The sequence below is a fragment of the Alligator mississippiensis genome, chromosome 4, assembly GCF_030867095.1.
Source record: "Alligator mississippiensis isolate rAllMis1 chromosome 4, rAllMis1, whole genome shotgun sequence".
Lineage (NCBI taxonomy): Eukaryota > Metazoa > Chordata > Crocodylia > Alligatoridae > Alligator > Alligator mississippiensis.
The window spans coordinates 91,137,849-91,150,229 of record NC_081827.1 but is presented as its reverse complement, the minus strand read 5'-3'; the positions used below and the strand labels follow the sequence as shown (position 1 = coordinate 91,150,229).

Genomic DNA, 12,381 nt, shown 5'->3' with positions numbered 1-12,381 from the left:
ACTTTCACTCTATGGCGTTGCACCGTTAGGCTACTGCTGCCTCAGCGATCCAGCTCCCCCTGAAGCAAAAGTCTTACCGGGAAAAGAGATCCCGGGGTGCGCCTGACATTCGTTCCGGAGGAGCGGTCGGCTGGTCGTCAGTCCGGGCAAAGCCTTATCTAAGGCAGTCCCATCTGGGGTGCCAAAAACTGTTGTGCCCCAGCTCAAGTCTGGGATCGTGCCCGGTATGCAAAGGCCAATAAAGATACCAGGGGTGAAAGTACAAAGAAGGTTTATTGCTAGCAATAAAAGGTGCAAGCGGAATAATTCACGTAACAAGCACACCCGCTACTACTTCTAAGCATCTTTTATACAGGAGTTTTCAAGCCTTCAAAAGCATGCTTGTTTGATGATTGGTTATAAGTGAGTGACGCAAGAAGTTCTTTACTGAGCATGTCTCTATACCTGTGTTTTAGCCATGTATCTCATTTACATACATGTGTGTTTCATTAGCATACTTTTTCCCCACCTAGGGGTGTGATTTTTAGTATTTTAATGAGCCCTTTAACCCAGTACTCTGTTTCTTCTTTTGTTTTCAAGCCCCCTTTATCTAAGACTGTCTCCTCCTTATCATTGCAGATGGGCATTCTTCACATAGCATTCTCTTCTTCTTCGTCTTCGAGTAGAGGTTTCTAGGTCACTCCTTACAGTATCACCCTAAGAAATCCTTACTTCTCCTATTCTTTGTATATCATTTAAGAAATTGAGATCATATTTTCAAGATTTTAAAACATTTTAATTTTTTTTTTAATAAAAGAACAATGCGTAATTTATTACCATGTGTTACTGCTGTAATATTTTGACAGGATATTTGAAGTATTTTCTTCCTTGCACCATTTTCATCTCTCACTGCTGCTTCTGAAAATTAAAATTTCAGGGTCTCTCTCTCTCTCTCAAAAAGAATAGACACCGTGTTTTAAAATTCCTTTTATAAATCTTAACATTGTCAACAATTAAAAGGAGCAAATGTAATCTCTCTGAATTATGTATTATTTCTTTTATTCAAACTGTGCCTCTGTAAACATGTTAAAACAAATAGGAACAAGAAAAGGTGACCCAAAATTTGTATACAACAGGTATTCAGCCAAATATGGGAATGTTAAGGAGAGTGCTAATTTTAGGCTCTTTAAGAATGAGACATATTAGCCGTACTCTGTTGGTAAAAAGGAATGTGCCTGTCTAATATTCAGAAGAGGAACCTTTTCAGTATCTCTTTTTAATTTCTTTATTTTTAACCTCCCGAACTCTAAAAAGGGAACTTTGTTAATAGCCCGGTAGTTGCTGACAGGGAATGGCACTATTTTAGAAAAGAGAAGAGTATCAACACCTTGGTGTTCTCTCCAATGGACTGTCAGTCTGAATTAAAAAAAAATTACTATAATATTGACTGCTCTTGACATGTTCCTAATTAAGAAAGAAAAAAATCCCACCGTTGAGAGAGGTGCTCATTAAATTTATTGTGAAATCCAAAATTGGGACCAAGCAACTTTTCCCCAGACAGATTATAAGAATAAAACAAATCTTCTTCCTATACTGTATGTCACTGTTAAGTGACAAATTGCAGTTTGACTTCATCTTCTTAAACTGGTTAGTGATCTTGGACATTCAGGCTTTCATCTGTCCTTACTGTAATAACTGAAATCTAACGGTTACTTAACTAACCTATTGATAATCCAGGGTAGATACAATATTCCCAGTCCCTTCTTTCCTCTTGTTGATAAACTGAATCTTAATAATAATTTATTATGGATATCCAAGGGAGAGAGTCCAGGTTCACTTTTCTATTGAAAGGTGCTAAAATGGCTAAACAGATGACTCTTAAAACCTATTCCACATTCCTGAGAATAATGGACAACTGGCCCAGATGTCATGGAATATCATTACATTGGTTGGACTTCTTGTGTCCAGAGAAACCCTGGACGGGAGAACATTCTAAGAAAGCTTAATACAACATCACCTTTCAATGAGAGAGTGGCAATACAGAGTGAGATTTTAAACAGAGTACACATACACACAGTATCTCAAGTAGCTGGGGGGATACAGAATAAAAATCCACACACAAAGTAACCTAAGATACAGGGTTGATATCACAAACATGTTGAATATACCAGGGAGAAGAAAGAGCATTCAGATGTAGTTAAATATCCCCACTAAGTTCATCTGATGAACCATGTTGGTTATTCAGGGTCCTTGATAACTTCTAGCCAAGTTAATCTGAGAAGGAATTGTTCAGAATTAGCTCAGTGTCACAAAGTCCCTTCTACACATGATCAATAAAATGTCATCAGGTGGATGGAAGAGCTGAAAAAAGTGTCAACATTGATGAAGACCTTTCTGAAACACTGGAAGTTGCTAGGACCAGCAGTGACTCCAGTTACTTAGATGATCCCAAACTGGGCCAGCTCATGCAGTTCCAGATGACTGAAAGCCTCCCATGGACAGATCACTGTGATATCTGCAAGGGAGGAGGAGAAAAACAGGGCAAGATCATTACACCTCACACACATTGCTGTTCATAGGGCTGGGCAGCCTAATTTACTTTATACTTCCTGAGGTAGGAGCAAGGAAAATGGGCTTCCACTTAAAGACTTGGCAGACAAGTGAGTTCTTCCAGTCATATATGTCATCTCCTACAACACTGAACAAGATCAATGATCTTGCATGGTATTATAGCTGAATCAAAACCAACCAACTGTCCTTATGATCTGGTATCTCATCTTCAGTAATTGATAACTAGATCCAGAAGCAGATGGGGGTGGGGGATGCAGTGGTGTAGTCACACCCCAATTTGATTCTTGATTCTTGCTCTACCCAAACTTTAAAAACCAATTCCCTGGGCCTGGAAGAGGCAGAGGCCTTTCTATTTAGGCAGCAGTGAGGGAGTCAATTGACTTCATGGATCATTATCATCTTCCTGATTCCAGCTAATCTTCTTCCACTCCAAACATAGTTTCATAGTTGGTAGGATCAGAAGGGACCTGAGCAGATCATCAAGTCCGACCCCCTGCCATGGCAGGAAAAAGTACTGGGGTCAAACGACCCCAGCGAGGTGTTCGTCTAACTTCCTCTTAAAGACCCCCAGGGTAGGAGCCAGCACCACTTCGCTTGGAAATTGGTTCCAGATCCTAGCCGCCCTGACAGTGAAGTAGCGCCTCCTGATGTCCAGTCTGAATCTACCCTCTGCCAGCTTGTAATGCCCCTCTCCTTTTTAAGGGTCTTAGCATTCCACTGGTTAAACTATCCTTTCTTCTGTAGTTGCACTGTCTGTTAACCAGTAATGTCTCTCTATTTCACAGCTGTGCAGACTTTTAACTCTAGCTAAAAATCTTAACTAAGGTGTAGTAATATTAACTAGGGCTGTGCAAAGCTTCAGTCCCTGATTCGATTCGGTGGAGATTCGTCCCAATTTCAGTGGCCAAATCTCCAAATCCAAATCAAATCAGAGGACCCTTTAATCTTTCTGAATCGAATCGGCATCCTCAAAATCGATTTGGACATAGAGACAGCTTTAAATGGTTTTTCTACATACCTCTAGGTAGCAGGTGGCTTGTGAGTGCTGCGATGCTGGGGCACATGGAATGTCTCAGAAGCATGGGGAGCTCCCCAGTATGCTCAACAGCAGACCCGGAAGTGGACCAGAAGCACTTCTGGTCCACTTCCAGGTCTGCTGGGGAACATGCTGTGGGCCCCCCCCTGCACCTCCCTGGCTTGGCGACTGGTGCCTCCTGGGTCTGGGGGGGGCACCCGGGGTCCCCCTGTGGCTGATCGCTGAGCCGAGGAGGCATGGGGGAGTCCTCCAGCGTGCTCTCTGGCAGACCCAGAAGTGGACTGGGAGCACTTCCGGTCCACTTCTGGGTTTGCCGCCGAGCATGTGGAGGGCCCCCCCGTACTCCTGTGGGATGCTCCATGGGCCCCAGCATCGCGGTGATCATGAGCCATGCCTGCTACCTCGAGGTATATAGAAAAAACTTTTAAAGCTGTGTCCATGTCCGAATCGCTGATTCTCCGAATCAGCATCGAATCTTCAGATTCGGATTCAGCTGAATCGAATTGGGGACAGTGATTTGATTCATTGATTCAGATCAGGGAATTGAATCAACAAATAGACTCAGAGACAGTGATTCGGGCTGAATCCGAATCAAATAGAGCCCACTTTGCACACCCCTAATATTGACTCAGGTGTAGTCAAACTGACACCAAATATCGGAGACACTGTCAAAATGCTATATCTGAAGAAGAGAAGTATATTTAACTATGACTACAGGACTAATGACACAATATTATTTGACTATTTTGACTATTTTTTTTGCTTTATATTTTTTTTAAATTAACATATTCTCTAGCAAATTAGTGCACATTCCAATAATTACATTTTACATTTGTTTTTGCTTTGATTTTAAACTGAGCATATTAGTAAAGCTTCTAGTTTAACTGGAGAAAAATGTGTTATGTTGTATGTGATGATGTACCACACCATCTGCACCCCTCCTTTTTAAAATCTTAGAACCACCTATGATTAGATCTGTGTAAATGACTCAAAGAAAATGTTTCTAATTATTCAATTTACTTTTCATTCCTTCTCTTTTGTTTTCAAATTGTCCATGGCCAGAGCTGTTTTGACTAATTGCAGGGTAACATATAATGTGTTTCTGATTCCCAACTGGATGAATGTAACTCCTAGAATTTGAGATTCTGGTGGGAATATTAACAAGCAACAATTTGAAATGCACTTTCTGTGACTTCTCTTCATTATTGGCGTAGATTTTTTCTGTGAACATCCCTGCTGAGGAAATCATTTGCAAGAATATTTACAGAAAGCAAATGCAGAATGAGCACATTCACATCGGAGTGAAAACATTTAAAAATGCATATAAATGTAGTGATTTTTTTCATAATATTTTCCTAGTCGCATAGTTCATTACATAGTTGATTATGATGAAAGAAAATTGCACCTGGCCAGTCCTACAGTACTATAGCATGAAGGCAAAGAAAGAAGATTAACACCAGATTGTAACGGATATTCCCTATAAATAATGAATCATGACTGATTGTTCTTGTAACAAGAATAGTAAAAGAACAATATTCCATATGCCTACCTGTTCCAAGTCCCTCCATGCCTGGAATATCATCCCCAAACCTATGGGAAAGGACAACACAAGTAAGGTGGAGCTTGAATAGAACCTGAAGAGAAAGCTAGCTCTCACAAGGATTTTCCAAATGATGGGAGACAGAGGCCTAGAAAAAAGGGAGCTGCTCAGTAAGGCTCTTCTTTTGCCCCTGTAATGTTAGAGCTCAAGATCATCACCAGAGGTGAAAGAATAGCTCTCATAAGTTCTTCACTGTAGAAGGAAGGGGAATATTGTGCAGGACTTCCCTAGGAGTAACATGGTATAGCAGGTTTGTTTCAAAGTTTTTCCTACTGAGTTCCATGGAAAACTTGGTGCACAGTTACTGGATTCATATGTAAGAAGTGTCAGCACCAGCAAGATTTTCCCTCCTTCAGAACAGATCCTGCCTTCTCAGTGTTTCTGTGAAGTCAGGATGCATATATGAAAAGGTGGATCAAATCAATTAGAAGCGCACCACATGGCCTGTGACTAGCATATGTGAACGGCTGCACTGCTTTCAGTCAGCTCCTTAATGCACTTACCCTTTCACTCCTTTCTTAGGAGGCTTGCTCTTGAACTGTCTTGTCTGTCTTTGCTTGAACTTGGGAGGCCCCTTGCGTGGTGTGGTGGGGCCAGATGATGCTGGTATCTCTCCTGGAGTTAGGGTGGTCTTTTCACTCATTTTGGGGTTGCTGTGTGCAAGGACAGTCCTCTTTCACAGCTTTCTGCCTGTAAGACAAATGCAGAAAATGAATGAAGGGAGCATACCAAATGTATAACTCCTAGTTACCATCAGCTAGTGAAGGGTCCAAAGAAAAATCATAGCTGTAGCTAGAGCCTGGAAATTAAATAGAAGGCTGCAACAGGACTGGAACATCTGCAGTCATACTTGCTAGGATTAGAATGGGAAGTCTTTGTGTTCGAAAGCACGTACAAAGCAGCTGGGGACAGAAAGACATTTATTTTCATAGTATGATATTGCACAATGACCTGCTGGGAGACAGAAGGTTATATCTTTGGCCCAAGCTTTTATTAATGGCTAGCGCTGGGGTTAGATTGCTAGGTCAGAGGTTCCAACTGTCAGTTGTGACAGAGTAGGAAAACTAATACCAATAGAGCTAGACAATGGGTTTTCTCCCATATGACATTTTTTTATATTAATTTTTTATTTACAGATTAAGCATGCACCTATTTGGAGCCACACCACTCTAAGAAAAAGTTTATAATCATTTAGAACAGTTGTTCCCAACCTTTTTTATACTGCAGACCAGCACGGGAGCAGGATGCGGCGCGTGGAGCCAGCTGCCTCCCTAATGGGGCTGTCCTGCTGACCAGCTTTAACCCCACACATGACAGCTGGGGCGGAAGCTGCTCACCCAGGTGGACAGATGGGGGTCTAAGCAGGCAGCTCATGCCACGACCCGTCAGTCAACCCTTCACAGCCTGGTACCAGTCCCTGGTCTGGTGCTTGGGAACCTCTGATTTAGAATATTAGGGCAATATGGAATATCATCCTCCTGGGGAAATAGTAGAGAGCACCCCAGATATTTAAAACTGGATTGTAAAGCAGTTCAAAATATAATTTGGGAACAATTATTCATTGCTTGGAATGTGGGGAAGCAGGAAAAGGTTGAAGGTTCAAAATATGTTTTCCATTTGTATGAGTTCAAGTGCTTATGTGCAGTGGCTTTGTATACTTTATTACTGTATATTTATCAAGCCTGAACTCTACTCTATAAAAAGAAAATAAGGTCAATAACTACCAGTGTGTGGTTCTCAGTATTTATAGTATGTACTTGGCATACTGTAAACATGGGTAAAGAACCGTTTGGCCCCTGTTGCCCCTTAGAGCATGGAGGCCTGGAAAGGACATATATTCCACTGAGTGGCATCCAGAGGACATCACTTCTCTTGCCTCAATTTGTAGGGCTCCTACTTCCATATCCAAGGATGCCATAATTCCACTCCCAACCAGATACAGATCTCTGATACCTGTGTCTAATAAGGGGTCTCAGTTATTTAAATAAATCTGATGCTGATTAGTGTACACCATGAGTAACACAATGGCTTTTATATACAAGTTCCCTTATAGAAAAGATATTTGACTATCATCTCCCCTCTCTGTAATCATACCCCTCCCTTCTCTGCTCTCAATGGTTATTACTTAACTCCTACCATAAATCCTTCATTTACTGACAAATGATAGAATTAGCTTTAAAGTTGTGGTGCTGAGGGTTTAACTCTCAGCACAGTAACACTGGCATAATCCCAAGTATCACCCCAGTGATTCTAAAGACCTTAAAAGAAAAATCTTAATTTTCAAACTATAAATGCCAGCAAAGATCTGACAGCATTGTCTCAGATTTAAATCACTGCCTGTTTGAGAATGAGGGAACTGTTTGCAAGACTGTATCTGAAATGGCTATAATGCCTTCCTTAAAAAAAAAACACTAGAGAGGAGAAGCAGGGGAAAAAAAACAAACAAACCTGAAGTGCAAGAGGGAAGAACACATCTTAGCATTTCCATTTAAACTGTGTCAAGACCGGCATACCACATGGTTTTTTGATATGGTGTTACCACATCCAAAGCGATGAGCTTCTATGTGAGTCCTAAGTGAACTCATAAGCGACTCCTGGGGCCCCCTGCCAGCCAGAGCTGCTCTCACCTGACTCAATATGCTGCAGCCCTGGGTGCACGTGTAAACGCAATGTCAGGGAGCAATAAACTCTGGTGCTATATGTGCCAGAGTTTATGGCTTCTCATTAATTGCACATGAAGATGCATCCCCTCCTGCTGCAATATGCTACACAAGAGATCAAAGAGTTGTAGCCATCCCCAAAGAAGAGATGAGTGAGTTTGCAGCTGCAGCCAGGAGCAGCCTTGAAAATGTATATATGCTAGACCAGTAGTTCTCAACCTTTTTTGTACCAGGACCCATTTGTAAACATGATGTCCAGTTCCAACCTTGTAAATAGTTTAGGTAGAAAACAGTCCTCTGGCCCTGCCGATGCCCCTCACCCCCAACCCACAGCTCCCCATCCCGCCGGCCTGCTGGTGCCCCTCACACCTGACTCACTGTCCCCTGCCTGCTCCCCCATCTTGAGGTACACTGTGCCCCAGCCAGCTGCTCTGCAGTGGAGCCCCCGCACTGAGGCATATGGAGAAAGGGGAGGAACCAGTCCCTGCTCCCCCATCTCGAGGCACACTGTCCCCCCAGCCAGCTGCTCTGTCTGTACATGTGCTTAAGTGCAATAATTTATTGTGCTGACAGATACCACTTGTATCTGATGGGCCTATCTAGCAGTGCAGTAAATAAGTCTACTGCACCCTATTGCCCTGAATGTGTACACGGTAATGTTTTACTGAGCAACAAATTAGTCTGTTCCTCAGTAAAGTGTCTCGTGTAGATACACCCTTAGTTCCTTAACCACAAGACCATCCTTCTTCCCAGAGGAAGTGCTATATAAAAGACTCGCAAAGATTTAAGAAGCTGGCTGCTTTGCACAAATGTTACCCCTTGAGTATTAAAATTGTACCTCATGGTATGAAGGGGCTGTCTCTGCCTAAGTCCATGGTTACAGCGTTAGGCACCATCCTGAAAAGCAACAGTAATCAATAGAGTGTGCAGTTAGGAGAAGCATTGAGTCGATATGCCTGTGTAATCACTAGCCACAGGACAGCTCTAAACAGCTTTGATTCACCTTGTAAGAATCAGTGTGTGGCTGGCGACTCCTTTCCCTGGCCACCTCCAGGACAATGAAATTCACCACACTGGTTAAAAATGCTGATTTAAAATTTCAAATGCTATGCGAAAAAACCCCAAAAGACTCCAGAGGAGCAGCTGTGATCAATGACCTTGCAGTGATATTGCTCTCTCATTTATAATATACAAGGCTGGCAGTGAGCACTACACTCTGGGCAGGCCAGAATGCACTTGAGAATCAGCATCCCCTTGACCCTGAACTTCAGTCTGGAGGAAAAAGCAGTTACTAGGAAGGCTTAATCTCTGGGCTTCACAGGGTTCCCTATCCCACTCCTCAGGGAGGCAACAGAGCCATCCAGCACCTGGATTTTGGTGGGAGAAAGCCTCAGATGAAACCATGCTACCTCCTGTTTCTCACCTAGACTAAACCAATAGGGCAGGGAAGAAATGGTATACAACAGTAAATGATTAGATGTCTCCTTTCCCCTCACCAAACTCATTGACCTTGTTCTCTCCACTCATCAGGACAACCTGCTACCACACTGAGGGAAAAGAGCAGAGCTTTGGTGTAGGAAGAGACTTAGTGTTGGGTGAGTTCAACTTTTTTTCATCTCAAGCTAGGAATCACATTGACACTGCCATTGTTACACTACTCAGTCAGCAGAAGGTATTTTCCATCTTGAAAAAGGCAAAGTGAAGCTGAAAAGGGATCTTTGATTGTGGTTCAGAGATCATTCCCCCATACTATCAAATCTTCCCCAGTCCCTGTGTCTGTGACCAATTCCTCCTGAACACCACAGGACCAAGGAATGGTGCTGTAGTCCAGGACTCACCAAAGAAGTGGATACACACAGCACAGCCTTCCAGTCATGTTTTCTGGCCCTCATTATCAGTTGGTCTAGAAGAACTAGTAAATCGACTAAGAAAATTAGCTATGAATTCCAGTTCTTTTCCAATAAAGGCTGGAAGACTCTTCATCTTCTCTTATACAGAGAGAGGCTGCATCAAACAGCATTTTTTCTCAACCAAGATTAACTGTTGTTTAATGACCTTTCTTGTGTCTTGAATTCTAAATTTTACCCAATACCTGGTAATATGCTTATCCAGATTATGTCATATGACATCTCGCCTCACCCCAAGCTAATCCCCCTCCCCACCTTTCTTAGTGTTCCCACGTGCCTTCTTTTTAATCCTCTTTCCTCATGGCTTTAATCTCTGATCTTGTATGATCAGATTCCTTGACAGACAGCCTAGACAAGTAGCATGATCTTCTTTAGAGCAATGACAGACATAGGTTTAAGTTAAGCTATGTCAGAAGCCATCAGACACAGACTATTCCACATGTGTTGCAACCTTCAGCAGTGCTCCCAAAATGGAAGGTACTGGATCCATATGAGTTGTGGTCATCCTTACAACAATTGTCTTTAAATTATATATAATCTCTGGTAAATATGTTCTTGCTACTACATTCCCTCCACAAATTAATTCAGTCTCGGGTATGTTTCCTTGTGTACTGCTGTGACCTTCATTGCAGCAATGCTTTAGCTACGCAATTTAGTAACCAGTATCACACAAGGTTGCAGATAAGGGAGAGAAGACCCACAGCTCTAAATGTCAGCTGTTTGAACTGGCTACCTAGGTATATATTATGAATATTTCCAGCCTCAGCCATGACTGATGCCCATATCCTATAGCTCTGAGTTCTCAGGCTCTTTTCATTAGCAATGGTTTAAAGACCAAGGATAAGCAAAGACAGGATACTCTTGAAAAGAAAAATAACTAAATCTAGTTTTAAGTGGAACTGTATTCTTGTTGCATCCTCCTTTCTGGAAATGGCAGGCAGCTCCAACGCATCCTGCCATGGTTAAATTGTGAGACTAGAACACGTCCAGCCGGCAGGAGGATATAGGGTATATAATCATACACAGGATAGGGGTATCTAACAATGTGGACTTCCTCATATTTGTGCCCCTCAGATACCAAATGATGATGTGGCAGTATCTTGTACACACCAGTCAAGTTCTGGACTGCAATGGTGTCCTTACCACAGTTCCCTGCAACCTTCCTTTTACAAGCCTGCCCTGCAAGTACCCAGGTACTAACCTGGGTTCTAGCCACAAAAAGGATTAAACAAATTCCACAATGGCCAGCCAGTAGTGCAATCCCACCAGTCACCAGCGGACATACTAAGAAAGAAACTGCTTCCAGACTGATGAGCCTCAGAAGCAGACCACCCCACAGCACTTAACATCTGCTTTTGTCAATGAACCTGACACTAAATGAAGAGCTTTACAACATTACACAAGAAATACAATTTCTCCCCTCCTAGCTGTTGCAAGTGATTCCTGTAGGGCTTTTCTAGCCACAAAAATCTAATCTAGTCCCATTAGGTTTCATTGGACTTTTCCTAATCCCAGTTTCTGAGCCAATCCTCATTTCTTTCCTCCTCCCCATGTAGCTGGGGTACAGAGAAGTTATAGGGAACACTTACAGTCAAGAATGCTCCTCTTGGAGTTCATTAAATCACCTGCCTTCTGGATGAAGAGAAATGTGTCTCCAAGCAGCTCCTCCACCCGATATACCCTACTATCAGGTGACATCACAGGGTGAAGGACCAATCACAGGCCATTCATCCTAGGAGGAGGAGTAAACATCTCTTGACAGCTCTGATCCTGGCTTTACTGAAGGTTCAGCTCAGGGGAGGTTTAAAGGCATTACGTTCCCTTTAAGGAAGGGTGTTTGGTTTCATGGCTTCACCCAAGAAGAGAGAGCTTTGTTTTTTTAAGCCCCTATGATGACATTTCTACATGATCTTTAGGAAGCAAGATTGAAGATGACAAATCACCAACATCCTGGAACACAAACCTGTACAGCCCCTGCAGTGCCAGGAGGAAGGGAAGGGATGGAAATTATCAATTAAACTTCACCCACAATTCTACAGAAATTTTATATTTCCAGCAAACTCATTGGCAATGAATTAGTGAACAATGAGGCCTTCAATACGCTATCCCACCCCATACTGGTGAACAAGTTAAGAGGTTGTGACTTAGATGACTACACAGTCTGGTGGGTGGCAAATTGGCTAGAGGGTCATACCCAGAGAGTCATAGTGGATGGGTCGGTATTGACCTGGAAGGGTGTGGGCAGTGGGGTCCCGCAGGGCTCAGTCCTTGGACTGATACTCCTCAATGTCTTCATCAGCGACTTGGACGATGGAGTGAAGTGTACTCTGTCCAAGTTTGCAGATGACACAAAACTGTGGGGAGAAGTGGACACACCGGAAGGCAGGGAACAACTATAAGCAGACCTGGACAGGTTGGACATATGGGCAGAAAACAACAGAATGCAATTCAACAAGAAGAAATGCAAAGTGCTGCACCTAGGGAGGAAAAATGTCCAGCATACCTGCTGCCTAGGAAATAACCTGCTTGGAGGCACGGAAACGGAAAGGGATCTTGGAGTCCCAGTGGACTCCAAGATGAACATGAGTCGTCAGTGTGACGGAAGTCATCAGGAAAGCTAATGGCACT

General features: G+C 42.8%; 1 protein-coding gene across 2 annotated transcripts; it reads right to left on the bottom strand.

The window, feature by feature from the left end:
• Positions 1-254: 254 nt before the first annotated feature.
• PDE6H (phosphodiesterase 6H) lies at positions 255-11,414 on the bottom strand. 2 transcript variants are annotated; one of them, XM_019480880.2, is made up of 5 exons: positions 11,343-11,413; positions 8,685-8,743; positions 5,690-5,876; positions 5,136-5,176; positions 255-2,494 (listed from the first exon to the last, which is right to left on the bottom strand). In XM_019480880.2, the coding sequence occupies exons 3-5, from the start codon at positions 5,827-5,829 to the stop codon at positions 2,418-2,420; spliced, it is 258 nt and encodes an 85-aa protein (XP_019336425.1). In that variant the 5' UTR covers positions 5,830-5,876; positions 8,685-8,743; positions 11,343-11,413; the 3' UTR covers positions 255-2,417. The 2 variants fall into 2 exon arrangements, with proteins under 2 accessions (XP_019336425.1, XP_019336426.1); XM_019480881.2 differs by lacking the exon at positions 8,685-8,743 and having other exon boundaries at positions 11,343-11,414.
• Between the last annotated feature and the right edge of the window lie 967 nt (positions 11,415-12,381).